This window comes from the organism of the source record quoted next, unplaced genomic scaffold (assembly GCF_019419815.1).
Source record: "Pyrus x bretschneideri cultivar Hongxiangsu unplaced genomic scaffold, Pyrus_bretschneideri_v1 Contig11, whole genome shotgun sequence".
In the NCBI taxonomy this organism is placed as follows: Eukaryota; Viridiplantae; Streptophyta; class Magnoliopsida; order Rosales; family Rosaceae; genus Pyrus; species Pyrus x bretschneideri.
In genome coordinates this window covers 6,798,245-6,815,819 of record NW_025999402.1, presented here as the reverse complement: position 1 = coordinate 6,815,819, position 17,575 = coordinate 6,798,245, and the positions used below count along the sequence as shown (strand labels likewise).

The 17,575-nt window shown below is 37.6% G+C and overlaps 2 protein-coding genes and 1 long non-coding RNA gene across 3 annotated transcripts; 1 reads left to right on the top strand and 2 right to left on the bottom strand.

Annotated features, from left to right (window-relative positions):
* On the top strand, window positions 1–3,732 carry LOC103965343 (probable linoleate 9S-lipoxygenase 5). The gene is made up of 8 exons (XM_009378388.3): window positions 1–318; window positions 583–872; window positions 1,029–1,275; window positions 1,376–1,714; window positions 1,804–1,889; window positions 1,975–2,387; window positions 2,488–2,751; window positions 2,842–3,732. Exons 1-8 carry the CDS (start codon window positions 105–107, stop codon window positions 3,593–3,595), a joined length of 2,607 nt encoding a protein of 868 aa, XP_009376663.2. The 5' UTR covers window positions 1–104; the 3' UTR covers window positions 3,596–3,732.
* Window positions 3,733–8,355: 4,623 nt separating this feature from the next.
* LOC103965369 lies at window positions 8,356–8,794 on the bottom strand. The gene is made up of 2 exons (XM_048577321.1): window positions 8,539–8,794; window positions 8,356–8,477 (listed from the first exon to the last, which is right to left on the bottom strand). Exons 1-2 carry the CDS (start codon window positions 8,792–8,794, stop codon window positions 8,356–8,358), a joined length of 378 nt encoding a protein of 125 aa, XP_048433278.1.
* A 977-nt stretch (window positions 8,795–9,771) lies between these two features.
* LOC125471988 lies at window positions 9,772–10,693 on the bottom strand. The gene is made up of 2 exons (XR_007254024.1): window positions 10,473–10,693; window positions 9,772–10,179 (listed from the first exon to the last, which is right to left on the bottom strand). It is a non-coding gene; the product is annotated as an uncharacterized LOC125471988 (long non-coding RNA).
* Between the last annotated feature and the right edge of the window lie 6,882 nt (window positions 10,694–17,575).

Here is a 17,575-nt window from a genome sequence, read left to right as displayed (position 1 = left end):
ACTCATTCACCTTTAAATACCACACACGTTTCTCCCATCACAATTCAAATATCTTCAAACCTTTCTCCTTCTGTTAACATTTTCCGTTTTCAATTAAGATAAAGATGCTGCATTCCAAGTATCCCACGTCGTCCCAGGATACCACCGTTGATACGCAACCCAAAAATGAGGGCAAGAAGATCAAGGGAAGAGTGGTGTTGATGAAGAAGGTTGTTCTCGATGTGAACGACCTTAAAGCTTCGATTCTTGATCGTGTTGACGAGCTGTTAGGCAAAGCGGTTTCTCTAAGGCTCATTAGTTCGGTTAATGGTGACCCTGGTGAGAACTGAATATATAGTATTTTGTCTTTGAAGTTCATGGTTCCAAGTTAATCACTAGTACAGTAATATTGTTGAATGAGATCTGTTAGACAATGCTGCTTTGTTACTAAAGAGCTAATCTCGCACAATCTTCTTATTGAAAGAAATAAACCCCAAAGAGAAAACGGAACATCTTAACGTAGACTCCAAAAAAATCACTATTTGGAGGACTTATAATCTGACATTTTTTTGGATTTTTGAATTTGTTATGTTCTTTTTGTAGAAAATGAGTTGAAAGGAAAAGTTGGAAAGCCAGCATACTTGGAGAACTGGGTGACCACAATCACCCCCTTAACAGCAGGGGAGGCTGCATTTGATGTTACTTTTGATTGGGACAAGGAAATTGGCGTCCCGGGAGCTTTCGTAGTTAGAAATGAGCATCACAGTGAGTTCTACTTGAAGACTCTCACACTCGAAGATGTTCCTGGCGAAGGTCGAGTCCACTTTGTTTGCAACTCATGGGTGTATCCTGCTGACAAGTACAAAAAAGACCGTGTTTTTTTCTCTAACAAGGTACTGAAAATGGTCATTTCAATGCGCATAAGTCCCCCACCAAATCAATAGATCGATGCGTATATTTGGACAAAAGGACTGTTTTCTTCGCTAACGTGGTTGTTACAGTCGCGCATAAGTCCCCCGGTAATTAACAGATTGTTTGTGTTTGTGCAGACCTATCTTTCAAGTGATACACCAAAGCCGCTACAGAAATTTAGAGAAGAAGAGCTAGTAAACCTGCGAGGAGACGATGAAGAAAGAGGAGAGCTTCAGGAATGGGACAGGGTCTATGACTATGCATACTACAACGATTTGGGGAATCCAGATAAGGGTCCCGAATATGCACGTCCAGTTCTTGGAGGGTCTATTCAGTACCCATATCCTCGCCGCGGAAGAACAGGAAGACCAGCAACAAAAACAGGTCGGTAAATAAAATTCATTTCTCGTGCCATCACTACTCAAACTCGGTATTATTCAAAAAGAAAAGTCTCTTAAGACGTTTATACTTTTTGTCTCGATAGATCCTAACACCGAGAGCAGGCTGAAGCTTATCCAGATCTTAAACGTATATGTTCCAAGAGACGAACGATTTGGACCTGTAAAGATGTCAGACTTGCTTGCTTATGTCCTGAAATCTATCCCTCAGGTCCTTAAACCTGAGATAAGAGATCTACTCGTTGGTAACAAAAACGAGTTCGAAAGCATGGAAGAAGTACTTAAACTCTATGAAGGAGGATTAGAGTTGCCTGATGGGATACTAAAACACATTAGTGATAGCACACCCGAGGAGATGTTCAAGGAGCTTTTTCGAACTGATGGCGAAAGGTTCCTAAAATTTCCAGTGCCTCAAGTGATAAAAGGTAATATAGTATAACGTTATATGTGCCTTCAATTTCATATACTGCTTTTCTTTTTAACTCATTCTGGTATTTTAATTGATTTTTGCTAGAGGATAAGTCGGCATGGAGAACTGACGAAGAATTTGCAAGAGAACTACTGGCTGGAGTAAATCCTGTCACTATAAGTCGTCTCCAAGTAATCTTAGCTTTCGAGATTATATTTGAATGATATTTTCTCAATTGATCAACCCTAATCGCTGTAATTTCTGCATAAACTACAGGAATTTCCACCGTCTAGCGAGCTAGACCGAGAAGCATATGGGGATCAAACAAGTCAAATAACCAAAGAACACATAGAACATAACTTAAATGGACTCACCATAGATGAGGCAATCATGAGCAACAAGCTATTCATATTAGACCACCACGATGCATGGATGCCGTACCTGAGGCGGATAAACACAACTTCCACAAAAGCTTATGCAAGCAGAACACTCCTTTTCTTGAACAATGATGGGACTTTAAAGCCAATAGCTATTGAACTCAGCTTGCCACATCCGGATGGAGATCAATTTAGTTGCATTAGCAAAGTCTATACTCCGTCTAGCCAAGGCGTCGAGAGTTCCATTTGGCAACTTGCTAAAGGTTATGCACTTGTAAATGACTCCGGCTGTCATCAGCTTTTCAGCCACTGGTATATCCCTGTCAAAGAAATATCAGCAAAACAAATGGTAGCATTTGCCATAGCAACATAAATTCATAAAATTTTATATTTCTGTTCTTGTTTGTTGCAGGTTGAGAGCTCATGCAGTGACTGAGCCATTTGTGATAGCGGCAAATAGGCAATTGAGCGTGCTTCACCCGATTCACAAACTTCTGCATCCTCATTTTCGTGGGACGATGAATGCAAACGCATCCGCACGACAGGTTCTCACAAACGCAGGTGGAGTAATAGAGGAAATAATATTTGCTTCCAAGTTTTCGATGGAATGGTCATCAGCAATGTACAAGGACTGGACTTTTCCTGATCAAGCGCTCCCTGCGGATCTGATCAAAAGGTAATATCTTGCGTTAGTATCATTTTCAAGTACATTTTTCATCTACAATCGATAGTAAATTGAAAGCATCTTCCCTTTTTCTATGTTCAGAGGAGTGGCGGTTGAAGATTCAAGCGTGTCACACGGTGCGCGTTTACTGATAGAGGACTATCCATATGCTGCAGACGGACTTGAATTATGGTCTGCAATTAAAACATGGGTTAAAGACTATTGCTCCTTCTACTACAAAAATGATGAAATGGTTCAAAATGATTCGGAACTCCAATCCTGGTGGAAGGAACTCCGCGAGGTAGGCCACGGCGACAAGAAAGATGAACCCTGGTGGCCTAAAATGCAGACTCGTGATGAGCTGATAGAATCATGCACAACTATCATATATATTGCTTCGGCCCATCATGCAGCAATCAACTACGGTCAGTTCTCCATTGGTGGATTCGTCCCAAACCGCCCAACCCTAAGCCGGAGGTTCATGCCTGAAGAAGGCACTCCAGAGTATGAGGAGCTCAGGACAAACCCTGACAAGGCATTCTTGAAAACGTTTGCACCTCAGCTGCCGACACTTCTTGGAATGGCCACGGTAGAAATCTTGTCAAGGCACCCCACTGATGAGCTCTATCTCGGACAGCGTGACACCGCGGATTGGACAACGGATGCAGACATATTGCAGGCTTCTGAGGATTTTAAAAAGAATTTGGAAGCGATTGAGGCCAAAATTGAAAAGATGAACAAGGATGAGAGATTGAAAAACCGGTTCGGACCGGCCAAGATCCCTTACACTTTGCTGTATCCTTCTAGTGAGCCTGGACTTACTAACAAGGGAGTTCCCACCAGTATCAACATCTAAATCATTTCTGTTTCTTTGTCTGCATTGTATTTCACTCGTGTTATATGTAATTCTTTTCGTTTGTAAGAATAAATTTGGAAATTGATCATGTAGTTTTTTGAACATTTTACCAATGAATAAATTTGTATTCATTTTTAGATTGCATATGCTCAAAGCTCATTTCTCTGTTGAAATTTTACGCTCATATTTGGCAAGGACCGGGATATTATGAACAAGACATAACTTTATCTCAAATGAAATTCGAAGATTGATTCTTTACTCTTAAACGTCTCTAAATCAAATGAATTTTCCTAGAATGGACGGTTCCAATTATAAAATGAAGCAATGTTGGCGGGGAATGAGGAAAGAAACAAAAACAATTGTGATGGGAATTAGGAGTAGTACTTGAAGTTAGTTGGTTTCGGCAGAATCTACACATCATGGTGCAGAGGAAAAAGTTGAAGTTGGTTGCGGAAAATATACACACCTTCAAAGGAGACTGATGGTTTTGTTAGAGTATAATGTTGTACGGATGAGATCCTGCCATTTGTAATTAGATTAGTTAGTTTGCTAGGAAGTCTGTTAGAGTGACTAGTTCACTATAAATACATAATCTTGTAATTACTTCAACATTAAGTAAACAATTCATAAATCTCCTTTACCTTCTTACTTATCTCTCTATTCTCTGCTACTCTCTCTCATAACTATGGTTTCTATTTCTTCATATTAACATGGTATCAGAGCCAAAGAAGCTTTAACCGTAAAATTTCTTCGATCTTTTGTTCTTTGTTTCCGCTATCTACGATCTCTCTAGGATTTTTACTTTATGATTTCCTCAAGTTGGCATTTATTTGAGGGCTGTAAGTTTCTTCCCGTACCTCCCTGTGTCTAAGTTCCGACTACTACTGCTGCTACTGTTCACATGTTCCTGCTCCGGCAAATCTCTTTCTTCTCGATGCCCATAATTTTTAGGGATCTTGTTTCAGTTTCTGACTGACCAGAAGGTATTGGTTGTGTCTTCTCTGTTTTTCTGGGCATCTGCGATTGCCCGTTTCTGCATTCTACATTCAACAAAGATTGGCACACTAGGTGTTTGGTCTTTTGCCTCGGTTAAATTTTCTGCAATTTCTCAACATGGTCGCTGCAAATCAGTTACAAATCTTGCAATCACCAATTATTGGCTTGATTTCTTCGGTCTCTACATTCATTTCTGTCAAGTTAGATGAGACCAACTACCTTCAATGGCACTTTCTGTTGCAGTTGATGCTTGAGGGCCATGGCATTATGGGATTCGTTGACGAATCAAATTTGTGTCCTCCTCGGTCTACAGCAACCTCTGCACATTCTATACTCACAAATGGGCCATCTGCTAGCCATGAATCACATGAGTTTAAAGCATGGAAATCGCATGATTATGCTTTGATGTTGCTACTTACTACAATTATCTCTTCATCCGCTATTTCTTGTGTAATTGGTAGCAAGAGTTCTCGAGAGATGTGGGTTCATCTTCAAAACCACTTTTTCTTACCAAGTACAAAAAGTAGTGTAATCAAGTTACACAGTGATGTCATATTTGATGATGAAGACTTTGTGATCATTTCATTGAATGGACTACCTGCAAAATTCAACACATTCAAGTGTGTAATCCAGGGGCGTGAGAGTGTCATTTCACTCAAGGACTTTCGTGCACAATTGCTCGTTGAGGAAACCATTGTGGATTGTGCTTCTATGACACCTCTTATGTTTGATGTGGTAACTCAATATAGTGATTGTGAGACACAAAGTTCTTTCTTTTCTCTCTAGCTCTCAGTTGCATGCTGGTTTTAATGATGGTTATCATGCTCAATACAAGTTTAGTTCATGTCAGTCAAGCTATGGCAAAATTGTTGATGGTTATAATAGTGTGTACAAAAATTTTGATTCAAGAATCGTGGTAAAAAGAGTTTCCATTATGATAATGGTGCAACCTACAAGTCTTTTCCTCATTTTTCACCTGGAATTCTTGGCTCCCCTCCATCTCCATATCATAATTCTCTACCACCTAAAATTACTACATGTCAAATTTGTTCATAAAAGGACCATCTTGCTGCCCATTGTTCTGCTCAAATTACCAATTCATCTATTACTCGAGAGACGAACTTGCAAAATCAGCTTCGAGTTTTTTATTCAATGGATTCCGTCAAGCAGGACTATGTTATGGTCAATTCCACAATGAAAACTGAGGAGCATGCAACTAGTTTTGGTGCAGAAAGTTTATAAACTAGTGAATCAGCTAAATTACCAACATCTTGTGATTCAACTCCATTACTGGAAGTGTGAAGACTATGTATACTACACCCTTCTACTAGGCTCCATTTGGTACATCAATTTGCACAGGTTCTTGCAGACATGTCGCAGGAAAAGTATAATGTATGATTCTTTCTCGAATTTTTTGTTCAACTTGTTTTTTGGCCATATGGGAGAAATATATTCAAACTACTGCATATGAATTCAGATGATATTATGTGTCTTGCTTATGCAATGGTGGCGATATATTTGATATTCAATTAGGCTACCATATGGGCATTTGTGACAAGGGAGGTGGCACCAACAACCTCACTCTCCAATTGCAGGGAATACTACACTAATGTTCTTTGACAACCTGATGAAATACTACATTTGTAATGATACTGCTTCAACCTCATGATTGGGCGCCCCAGTCTTGAGTTTGAGAGGGGATGTTAGAGTATAATGTTGTATGGAAGAGATCTTGCCATTTGTAATTAGATTAGGTGGTTTGTTAGATTAGTTTGTTTGTTAGGAAGTCTGTTAGAGTGACTAGTTCACCATAAATACATACTCTTGTAATTACCTCAACATTAAGTAAACAATTCAGAAAGCTTTTTTACCTTTTTACTTCTCTCTCTATTCTCTGTTACTCTCTCTCATAACTATGGTTTCTATTTCTTCATACTAACAGGTTTGAGGGTTGCTAAATCAACGGTGCCATGTTGCTTTCTTCCTTCACTTTTCTGTTCATCGAGTGAAGAAAGATCATAAGGAAGGAATCGAGTGAAGAAAGATCATAAGGAAAGAGAAGACACACGAATCGTTCATGTTCACTACTCGGACAACTATTTTAACTTGTGTGGCCAAGTGAGGCTATACCAATAAAGATCTATTTCGAGGCTGTCCCTGTTTGTGTGTCATCAACCCCCGAGTTACTCTCGACAGATGGAATTACCATGGTGTCCATACCGTCCACTGAGCTGGCCGTTAACCTTTGAATTAAACGGTGAGGGTAATTGCTCAATTAGGAAAAGACCAATGCTAAGAATCAAGGTCCAATTGTGACATGCATTTTTGTTTCTTGGAGAGGAATCTTTTAGATGCCTTTTTATTCATGCAATTTCGTGTCGTGTTAATGAATCATCTACAACTTTGTGAAATCTATGAGTCTGAGTGAGTCAAGGTTGCAGTGGCTATGTTGGAGGTACTTGACCTTTAGATGAAAGGAATCAATCCAAAAATCCAAAGTTATAAGGAGTTAGGTCATCTTCAACCGAAGGGTCCAAAGGGCCAGAGGGCCGAAAATAGCCTGAAAATCGTCTCTAACCAAGGGCTAGGCCAAAGGGATCGTGGGCCCCACTGAACAAAAAAGGGCCAAAGGGCTAACTGGCTGACCCAACTCAGCCAGCCCCGGGCTGGGCCAGAATTTTCATTATTCATGTCGGTTATATCCGATAACATTGTGCTTATTCCTGTCGGTTATACCCGGCAGAAATGGTAGGCCAAATTTTTAAAATAACGGCTAGCTGACGTTAGCCAGCCGTTATTTTTAATTTTTTTTATACAGTTTTTTTTTTTTTTTTTTACAAAATTTGTTTTAAAAATTGTAAAAATTCTTTTTTTTCCCCTATAACTTCTAAACCATTAAACATTACACTAACATTAAGTAACATGAAACAACATTAAATAACATTAAATAACATTAAATAACATTAAACAACATAAAAAAAACATTTAACAACATGAAACTTAAACAACATTTTTAAAAACATTTAACAACATAAAACTTAAACGCCTACTTCATGCTACTTTTGGCCCAAAGATGTGTAACAAGATCCTGTTGTAGGTACTTGTTTGTGGTACGGGAACGTATCATTCTATAGCATCATGTACTCATTTATAAAGATATTACCGGTTCTTAGATTGAAAGGCAAATTAGGCCCATCATATATTTTTGCACGAGCCATTCTTGACCTATTTAGATCGTCTTGGTCGTCATCGAACTCTCCATTAATATACTCATCTCGTTCATCCTCCACTATCATATTGTGTAATATGATGCAAGGCATTATGATGGAGTCCAAATTTTCTTGACTCCACCCTCTTGATGGTTTGTTGATAATCTTCCACCGTGCTTGTAGAATATCGAAAGCTCTCTCATCATCTTTCCAGTATGCCTCTTGGTGTAAGGTAAACAATTTTTCGGCGTCATTCCTAGGGTTTGGAATTGCTTGGACAAGTGTCGCCCACTTTAGGTAGATGTCATCTGCCAAGTAATACCCCATATTGTATCGACGACCATTGATGTAATAGTTAATTTAAGGTGCTTTACCTTCTGTTAGGCTATCGAAGAGGGTTGAATGCCCAAGAACTGTAATGTCATTTTGGGATCCAAGGACTCCAAAGAAAGCATGTCAGATCCATGTGTCATACGAGGCAACTGCCTTTAACACAACAGTTGGCTTTCTCGACCTTTTGTAGAAGCATCATTGCCATCCGGTGGGATAGTTCTTCTAATCCCAATACATGCAGTCTAATGACCCTATCATGCTCGGAAACCCACGACCTTCAGCTTTGCAAAGGAGCCGATCCAGATCTTCTTGATTTAGCTCGTGGAGGTACTCATCTTTGTAAACTTGAACAATTGTGTCACAAAATTGTTCAAGAGTATCAAAGCATGTAGACTTTGAACATACCATGGGTTTCATCCATCAAATCAGCTTGGGAGCCATAGGCCATCATTCGGAGTGCAACAGTAACCTTCTGATGAGGTGAGAAACCAAGGTGACCTGCTCTGTCCCGTTTCTGTCGAAAATATGGATTGACATGCTGGACATCACAAAGTAAACGCTCGAAGACATGACGCCTCATCCGAAAGTGACGTCTGAAATCCTCTTTTGTGTACATCGAGTTGGGGTTGAAGTAGTTGTTCATCGGATTGACATGCGTCATCGCTTAGTTTCGTGGTTTGTAAGAACGACTAGCAATAGAGCCACCCTATCGAGGTTGTTCCTCAGTTGGCTGACACACCATGGTCGCAGCCATGGCTGCTGCTCTATTTTGTTTGTTGCGCCTTACTTCAGCTTCTTCATCAGACTCCTCATCTTTTCATCTCATCTGCACCCATTTTTCTTCCAATTTGGAATTGGATGAGGACCCCCAATTGGAATCCGAAGAGGATCCAAAGTTGAAATTCATTGCAAACTTGAATTGAAAGAGATTGAATTGAAATAGATTGAATTCAAATTTGTGTGAATTATAGCCCAATATCCACCCTATTTATAGCAAAAAAAAAAAAAAAATCAAATCAAATCCAACGACTAGCTAACGTCACTTAGCCGTTGGATTTGAATTTAAGTTGTAGTTTTTAAATAATAAATTATGTTTGGTCCTTGGTTGGAGACGATTTTTTTGTAACAGGGCTAAAACGAGTCATATGACCCTCGGTTGGAGATGAAGGCAAATATGATCATGTACTGTTCATTAAAATATTAATTTTTTGGAAGACCAGAGAGTTAAAACGAGTCATCTGACCAGCCTTCGGTTGGAGATGGCCTTAAAGTACTCCATCCAAATCCAATGACTATTCTAATTAATTTCCTTAACTTAAACTAATACGCAAACGATTGTCCCCAGGTTCTACTCATGCAAAAACGTTGAGTTGTTAGTTGAGTCCATTTGCATATTTTGGTTGAAACACTACGCACCCGACTGAACTGCAATTCAGATGATCGCCGACCATGGTTGGTAAAATACGGTGCAATGGAGCTCGAGATTCGATTGAAAAGAGCTTGTAATTCCCGTGATTAAGAGTATTTTATTTCTACCAAATAGTTGTTAGTCCAGTAATACTTCTTTTCCAATATTAGGGGAGGTATAAAGATTGAATCGCCTCTCCCCATTCATAAACACGAAGAAAAAACGATAGATTCAACTGCAAAAGGGAGCGTTCATTCCATTCGTTAAGTTCGAATCACCTCTCCTCATTCGTAAATAGAAAGAGTCACTAGATTCAAAGAAACCGCATTCATAAATACTTTACACAATCCATAATATTACCATCCCGTAAATACAAAATACGGGTGAAACCTACAACAACGTACTAAATAACTCTTCGCATACACGGCATCCACTATGCCATCGGTACCTGCACCGTTTTAATAACAAAAACAGCAAAAATGTAAGTAAAGGAAAATAAAGGGAGTGTAAGTATACAACGATAACTCGGGGAGCATAGATGATTGAACTACCGCATACATCATCGAAAGCTGAGGTTCGTGCCATCAGTGTTTGAACCAAAGAACTACTCATGTGGCAATTTCTCCTTACTAGCACCCCTATTCGCACACAAGTCAAGTTGCAACTATAAGTACAATTACAAAGGAAAGGATCAAACTAACAACAGATTAAAGTTAAAATGACGAAGAACTAATGGTTAAAAATTCGATATCCCACCATAAAATTTTCGTAGATAAGATACATGACGATTTAAGCACATGAGTTCCGGTTTGTGAGATGAATCGTCGGGTGATAAAGCAACAGATAGAAGTTTTAGACTATGAACAAAAATCAACATAAAACGACATAGAAAAGAAATTCATGAAATTAAATGTGATGAGATGAAACCGACGCTGGTGGGGAGCTCCCTTCAGTCCAATGGGTGGGCAAAGCGAACGGAAGGAGTTGCTCCCACGCCATGCACCAGGCCAAACCCTTAACATTCGTGCAGCGGGCTAGGGTTGGAAAAATAATATGTTAAGGGGGTAGCCAAATGCATGAGATGGCAGCTCTTGCCACTCCTCAGCCCTCTGAATTGGACTAAAAGGAGCTCCGTCCTCCATCAGTATCTAGCTCTACCTTCCGTGAAGGGCTGCTTCAATCCTTCCCCTTCTTGCTTCCTTATATAGTAGAGCACATGTTTAAGTAGAGGATCATTAAGTAGGGCAAATTTAAATTATGATACATTAGTTATAACATAGTGAGGACACGTAGTAGAGCAAGGACACACGTTGTACGCATGTAAGTCAGATTAATGCTAAGAAAGTGAGGTCCCATCGTAAATTAGTTAGTACGTAATATGGAAGAGTATTCTAATTATTTATAAGTATATATACGGTTTTTTCGACGTAAAATACATGTTCTTAACATGTCTCCTTATGTGGCAAATTTTCATACTTTCAACCTACTTCTTATGTCTTAACTTGAGGAGTTTTTTAACTCTCAACAAGTCCCGTCACGTAGAGTGAATTTTTAAGCTTAACATGTATGAGTATTGACTACATACTTACAAATACTTATAAATCATAAAAAAATAAAAAAATAAAAAAAAATTAATAGGTATAAGATCATTGTAACATCGATGTGTGTATACAAGACCAGATTCATAGAAAACGGGTTAATAGGACACCGTACAGATGACCAGCTTTATGGAAAACATGATTAGTGTAGATTATTAACTCGTTACTAATTGTGGGTAAAGATTACCATATATATAGGATTTAATAACCCTCTGATGTGGAAATAATCCTAATGTAATTAAAATATAATAATAATAATAAAGCTAATCCTTGTCATTTAAGGATTCTAGTCCAACAATTAATAGTTATATGTAGGAATCATATATTCATAGATTGGTTTTAAACCCGGAATCAGATTTTTTTCTCCTCAAATCCTTTTTCCTCCTCTCTTCTCCTTGCTCATTTTCGTCTTTCTACTTCTATATAGAAGCCAAAATACCATTCAAATAAGGGCTGAAAGGAATGTGAAATTTAAAGAGGAAAGAATCATTCTCCTTTACATCATCGTAGGTTAGATTTCTCACGATCTTCCCATTTTCGTGAACGTACGAGCAATCTTTATTTATGAGTGACCATTCCATCGGTCATGTCAATGAAAAATAAATAAAAATAGAGCTATCAAAAACTTTCTTTGTCTCTTGGTACACGAAGAACAGTAAAGCTTTCTTTAGTTGCATGAAATCTTTGGAGGAGATCGTAACCGTACTGCAAAGACTTGACGCATGCCTGGAGCCAAGACGCAAAGAACTTATTCGGCTGAAAGCAAAAGACAACCAATGAACCAAACAGTTAATGCCAGGAACAGTTCTACATCAGTACTCGTCTGCATGCATATCATCATCCCAACCGTTGGATTTGAACAACTTTATACTAATCGTATTGGACGGTCAAGATATGCACTCTGATTACCTAGGTATCATCAATATACGCAGAGGTAAAAAAATATGCCAGTAACTTGCCTCTTTGGTTACTGCTAGGAATAACAGTGGGTGGGGGACTTTGACACGCACACGTATTCCAACTTTTCACACTTTTCTTTACGTAGTAATTAAATTGAATAAATCAAAATTAACTTGCTAAAATTAAATAATGATGCATAAGAGGTTAAAAATGGTGTGGAAAAATCATTTTCCTAATATTATAGTATGGAATCACTTATAGATCATCAGATCATGGCTAAGCTCTATGTGAGTTACGAGGAGCCTTAGGTTGTGTGATAATTGCAAATGCACAATATCGTTTCAAATGATATAATAATAAGTATAATGTCGTTTCAATAAGGATTAGATTAACATAAATTTAACGAGACAAAATTGTGAACGGAAGTTTAATGAGACGATCAAACAATAGACAAAGCCGCGCCTAGATGGAAAGATTCAATGAAAAATTCAAATAAACCAAAATGCTCACTTTGCAGGCAAGGTTTTCGTGCTAATAATAAACCCTAGAGTTTAGAGTTTATGGTAAATATGTATGCATATTTTTCGTGCTAATAATAAACCCTAAACCAATCATACCCGCAACAAAATCATTACAAAAGGAATGGCCTGGGAATTTTAAATTAGATTTTCGATTTAATTTTTTTATTATTATTATTATTTTTTTTAAGGATGACAGCTAGTGGCAAATCACGATTATCCACTTATTCCAAGAGCGGGAAGATTCATAGAGGCATTTCAGCCTCCACTGGCCACAAGTCTGGCTTCCACACTAACAACGGGTTTCAAACCTAAGACCTCCAGTTTTTAATTTGAATAAAGCCTCGCAATCCGCTCTTTACCACTAGATCACCAGCTCGTGGTTAGATTTTCAATTTATTACTGTAATGATTTTAAGCATGCTTAGAGAAAAGAAATAATAATTATTAAGACCTGAGGCAACTCAATCAAAAGCAAGAAATCGAATACGGTCCTGCTGCATGCGCCTCAGTTTTTCCAAAGATGTGATATCCACACACTTCATTTTACTTTTCACACACTTTTTTTTAATTTTTGGCCGCCGGATCAGATGAATTGAAAAAGATCAATGGACATAAATTATCAAGGGGTGTGTGAGAAGTAAAATAAGATGTGTGAATAGCACATCCTTTTTTCCAATCCTCGAGAGCAACATCATCCATATTCCATAGTGTCATTTTCACTTCATCACATCGTGTTCGTGACAGTGAATTATAGAATATTGCATACGTTTGTGACTTATTTTCAAAACAAATATAAGTGACTGAATTCTTTGTTCCGTTCGTCACTTGCTCTCATCCATTTTCTAATTGGTCTAATTCAAACTGTCCCAGATCTTAATTCAATAGTGGATGGGTCTTTGATGTTTGATGATTTCGAAGAGGTTGTTATGGAAAAGATATATAGCATCTCCACTCTTAAAATTTAAATTGCCAACAGGGTGGTGGGTGTGTTGCAGAAAGCTGTAGTCATTATTCCAAGTAAATATGCGGCACGTACATGGCAATCCAATGCCTAACAGTTCTTCGTGGATCATGGATGGATTCATGGTGGAAAAATTAGTTTGCTTCTAGTCTAGCATTAGTAAAATTACAGTGTTTCACAATCAAATCATAAGCCAAATTTGGTATACTTCAAATATCTTTTAGAAAAAACCAAAAATAGAGAGAGAGAGAGAGAGAGAGAGAGAGAGAGAGAGAGAGAGAGAGAGAGAGAGAGAGAGAGAGAGAGAGAGAGAGAGAGATCGGAGAGTTGTTCCCTTGTCACTAATTTACTCTGCTATAAGTTAGACAAATGAATCACTTTTTAAATACACGACTAATGTTTATTTAACGTGTGATGCCGTTAACATGTCTATTAAATGTCTTTTAGACAGGTGAATCACTTTCTAAGTTCGTTTATTCAAAGAATATTGCCATCAACTTAGCGCATAATAAACGAATAATGTCGTCAACTTGGCGCATTAATCGTAAGAAAGCTTCTTGGGTGGTTATTAATAAGAGGGGGAGGGGCTTGTTGCATGGGACAGATATTATGCGAAAAATACCCATGCAAAATTGACATTGTATGAATTAACAATGGACGTGACCAGTCCAACGTGTATCAGTGTCACACTGGCCAATGCATCCAAAGGTCCCAGCAGCAAGGAAGACTTAGGGAATTAGATCCTCTCGGATCCGCTCATTAGGGATTTCAGGAATTAATGAATAATAAACGTTCATTAAAGATCGTGCAGTTACAATTTTTTTTTTTTTATATTTTTCACGTAAAACAAGATTGTTTTACTTTTAAAAATATAAAAAAGGTTAAATTGGATTAATGGTTCCCGTAGTGAGAGGGTAATCGGAAGATAACCCTCGTGATGAATTCCGTTAGGATTTAAGCTCAAAATTAACATCTTCCTCATCTGTCTGTTAACCCATTCAACTTCATAACCAAAAGAGAAAAAAAGTCATTCATCCAAGACTATGAATTCGTTGATCCATGCTTCGATTCCATTCAAAGATCTTTTGTCCATTAATCAGTGAATTCCCTAAATATGCCCATTTGAGAAAAAAATGATTTCAAAGAAGACCTTTCAGTTGTTAGATTACAAAAGGATTGTGATTTTCTGCTCGCAAAAAGCAAAACGAAAATGAATATTACAATTATAAACAATTGGAGGAGAAAATTGGCGACAAAAATCCAAAATACGTAGTGGTATTCATTTACAGGGAAATGGGTTTCTTCTGTTGGATGCGTCTATGGAGAATGAAGAAACATGAAAATGGGTTTCTCTTTTGGATGGAAGATGGATTTGGATTTTTTTGGTGCCATTTATTTGATGGTAAGAATGTTGCTGCTTTGATTGCACTCTCTATCTCAACGCTCACACAATTTTTCTTTCTTCTTTTGCTTTTCTAATCAAAAGATTGAGGTTGCAGCTATTCAAATACGAAACAAGGAGAAAAATGCAAGACACATTGAGATTGAACACATCAGACTTCATGGTTTTAAAATCCAATGAAATCTTTGGGAGAAGGGTGGGATTGTTAATTTTGGGTTAACGGAGAGTTCACATAAATGTTAATTTTGGGCTTAAATCCTAATGGAGTTCACCATGGGGGTTTAAATCCGAATTTTTTCACCACGGGGGCTATCTTCCAATTACTCTCTCACCACGGGGACCAAAAAACATTCAATTGGCCGTACGATCTTTGATGAACGGTTATTATTCATTGATCCCCTGGATCCCCAATGAGGAGATCCGGAGAGGATCTAATTCCGACTTGGAGGACTGCATGGCTTGACACGTGCATGACTCCAGGGCCTACGTACGACAACCTTTTTTGTTTTCAAGAAATTTTAAATACGGTAGAAACACGATTCGGTATATTAAGTGTCAGAATATAAGTAGTTGAATTTTATTTTTAAGTATCTAATTACTTGTAGTGTAATACTTAATACAACAGGCGTGTTCTCGGGATAATAAAAAATTTCTTCTTGTTTTACATACAAATCTTTTGGAGCAAGGCAACGCAGTTAGTTTCATGCGTCGGATTTTGGACGCATGCATGCACGAATCATCACAGAATTCATTTGCTATCTTTCTTTTGCTTGCTACATGCTGGGGTTTGTCTGCTGGAAAGAATCTGTGAATGAAAAAATTAAGGAAATTCTAAGTCATTTAACTCGTCTTCGATGTTTAAGTTTCAATTATAAACGATCCTTGTGATCCATTGCATATCCGGGGTAATATACAATTATTACCATAAGCACTTGGCAATGCTTGTCTTTGGGGTTTGTTATTGGACGAAAAGTTAAATGATAAACATACACATTTTTTATACATTTTTGTTTAATTATCGTTATTTTGTTCAACTTATTCAGTTCAATGACTAAAAAGAAAAAGAGTTATGTGAAAAGGTAAAAATGATGTATGAAAATCACTTAATATAACTGAGATCAATAGAATTAATCATAAAACAATTTCTGAATTTTACTTTCTTTCGACGAAAACCTTTTTGAACACGTGAAAACACTTTCCTCCACCTCTACTCTACTCTGTCTTCGCGTCTTTTGCTATATCTCATTCATTCTACTTATCTTTTGCCTATTTACGAACGTGAATATCTAGTAAAATGACTATAATCAAATATCTAATCAAATATTAATTTTAATAATATCCCAATCTTATCCCGGGATATTAAACTTTAGCTACCGCTAATCAAACACCAGGTTCGAACAAGGTTCTAAAAATCGCTACGCGCTAGTCGGGCGGCGGGTAGGGGCCTAAAGCCTAGGCGGCCTAAGCAGATTTATATAAATTTATTATATATCTTGTAAATAAGTGCATATTTACACCTGAAAAAAATATACTTGTATGGATAATAAAAGAATGATAAAATGCAAAAATAGAAGTAGAAGAATACACAAATTATATACATCCAAAAAGTTCAATATTTAAAAAACAGTAAGCATATAATCATAATGAGGAGGATTTTGATGATAGACTAAATTCTTCTTGTTTATAATCCTTGCATTGAATTGGACATAGACTAAATTATTTAACCTTGTTGCAACTAGTTTATTTCTTTTCCTTGTATGTATCCCCTCAAAAGTGCTCCAATTCGTTTCACTATTGGATGAACTTGTAGTAAATCCATCATTTTTAAATTAGGTACATCATTTCCATAAGTATACCACCATGAAACCAAAAAAGAAAAAAAGTACACAATTAATAAAAAAATAAATAAATAAATATTTTAAAAAATGGCCTAGGTGCCTCCTAGCCCTCCTCCTAGGAGCCGCCTAAGACCGCCTAGCTCCAGATTGATTTTTTGAAACGATTTACCAAAAATCGGAGTGGGCCTTCACCGCTTAGCGCCTAGACAGCGTCTAGGCCGATTTTTAGAACACTAGGTGCAGAGTATTGAAGACAAATCCAAGTGCACTATTTTAATATATAAAAAGTCGAATTATTCAATAGTTTGGGTAAATGACAAAAAATTACCTCAACTATTGGTGTCACGACACTTTCATACCTCATTTTTTAAAATTGACAATGTCATACCTCATCTTACGAATTTGTGTCATGTTATACCTTTCGTTACTTGGCGTTAATTTTTCAGTTAAATGCTGACGTGGCTTGATCCAGACCCCACTTTCTATTAAAAAATTAAAAAAAATAAAAAACAAAAAATCATTTAATATTTTTTAGATATTAAAATAATAAAGAAAAGTTAAAAAACAAAAAACAAAACCTTTGGTCCCTTCCACCCCCTCCCCCCTTCTCTCTCTCCCCATCTTCGTCTTCTTCCCTGCTTAATCTTCAACAAAAAAAAAAAAAAAAAAATTGAAAACCCAACAGCCCCCAACCCCGCCCCCCCTCCCCCAGCGGAAGAAGAAGAAGAAGAAGGAGAAGGAGGAGGAAGAAGAAGGAAGGAGGAGAGGAAGAAACCCAGTTCGTCCCCCCCCAACAATAACAAATCCAACCCCCT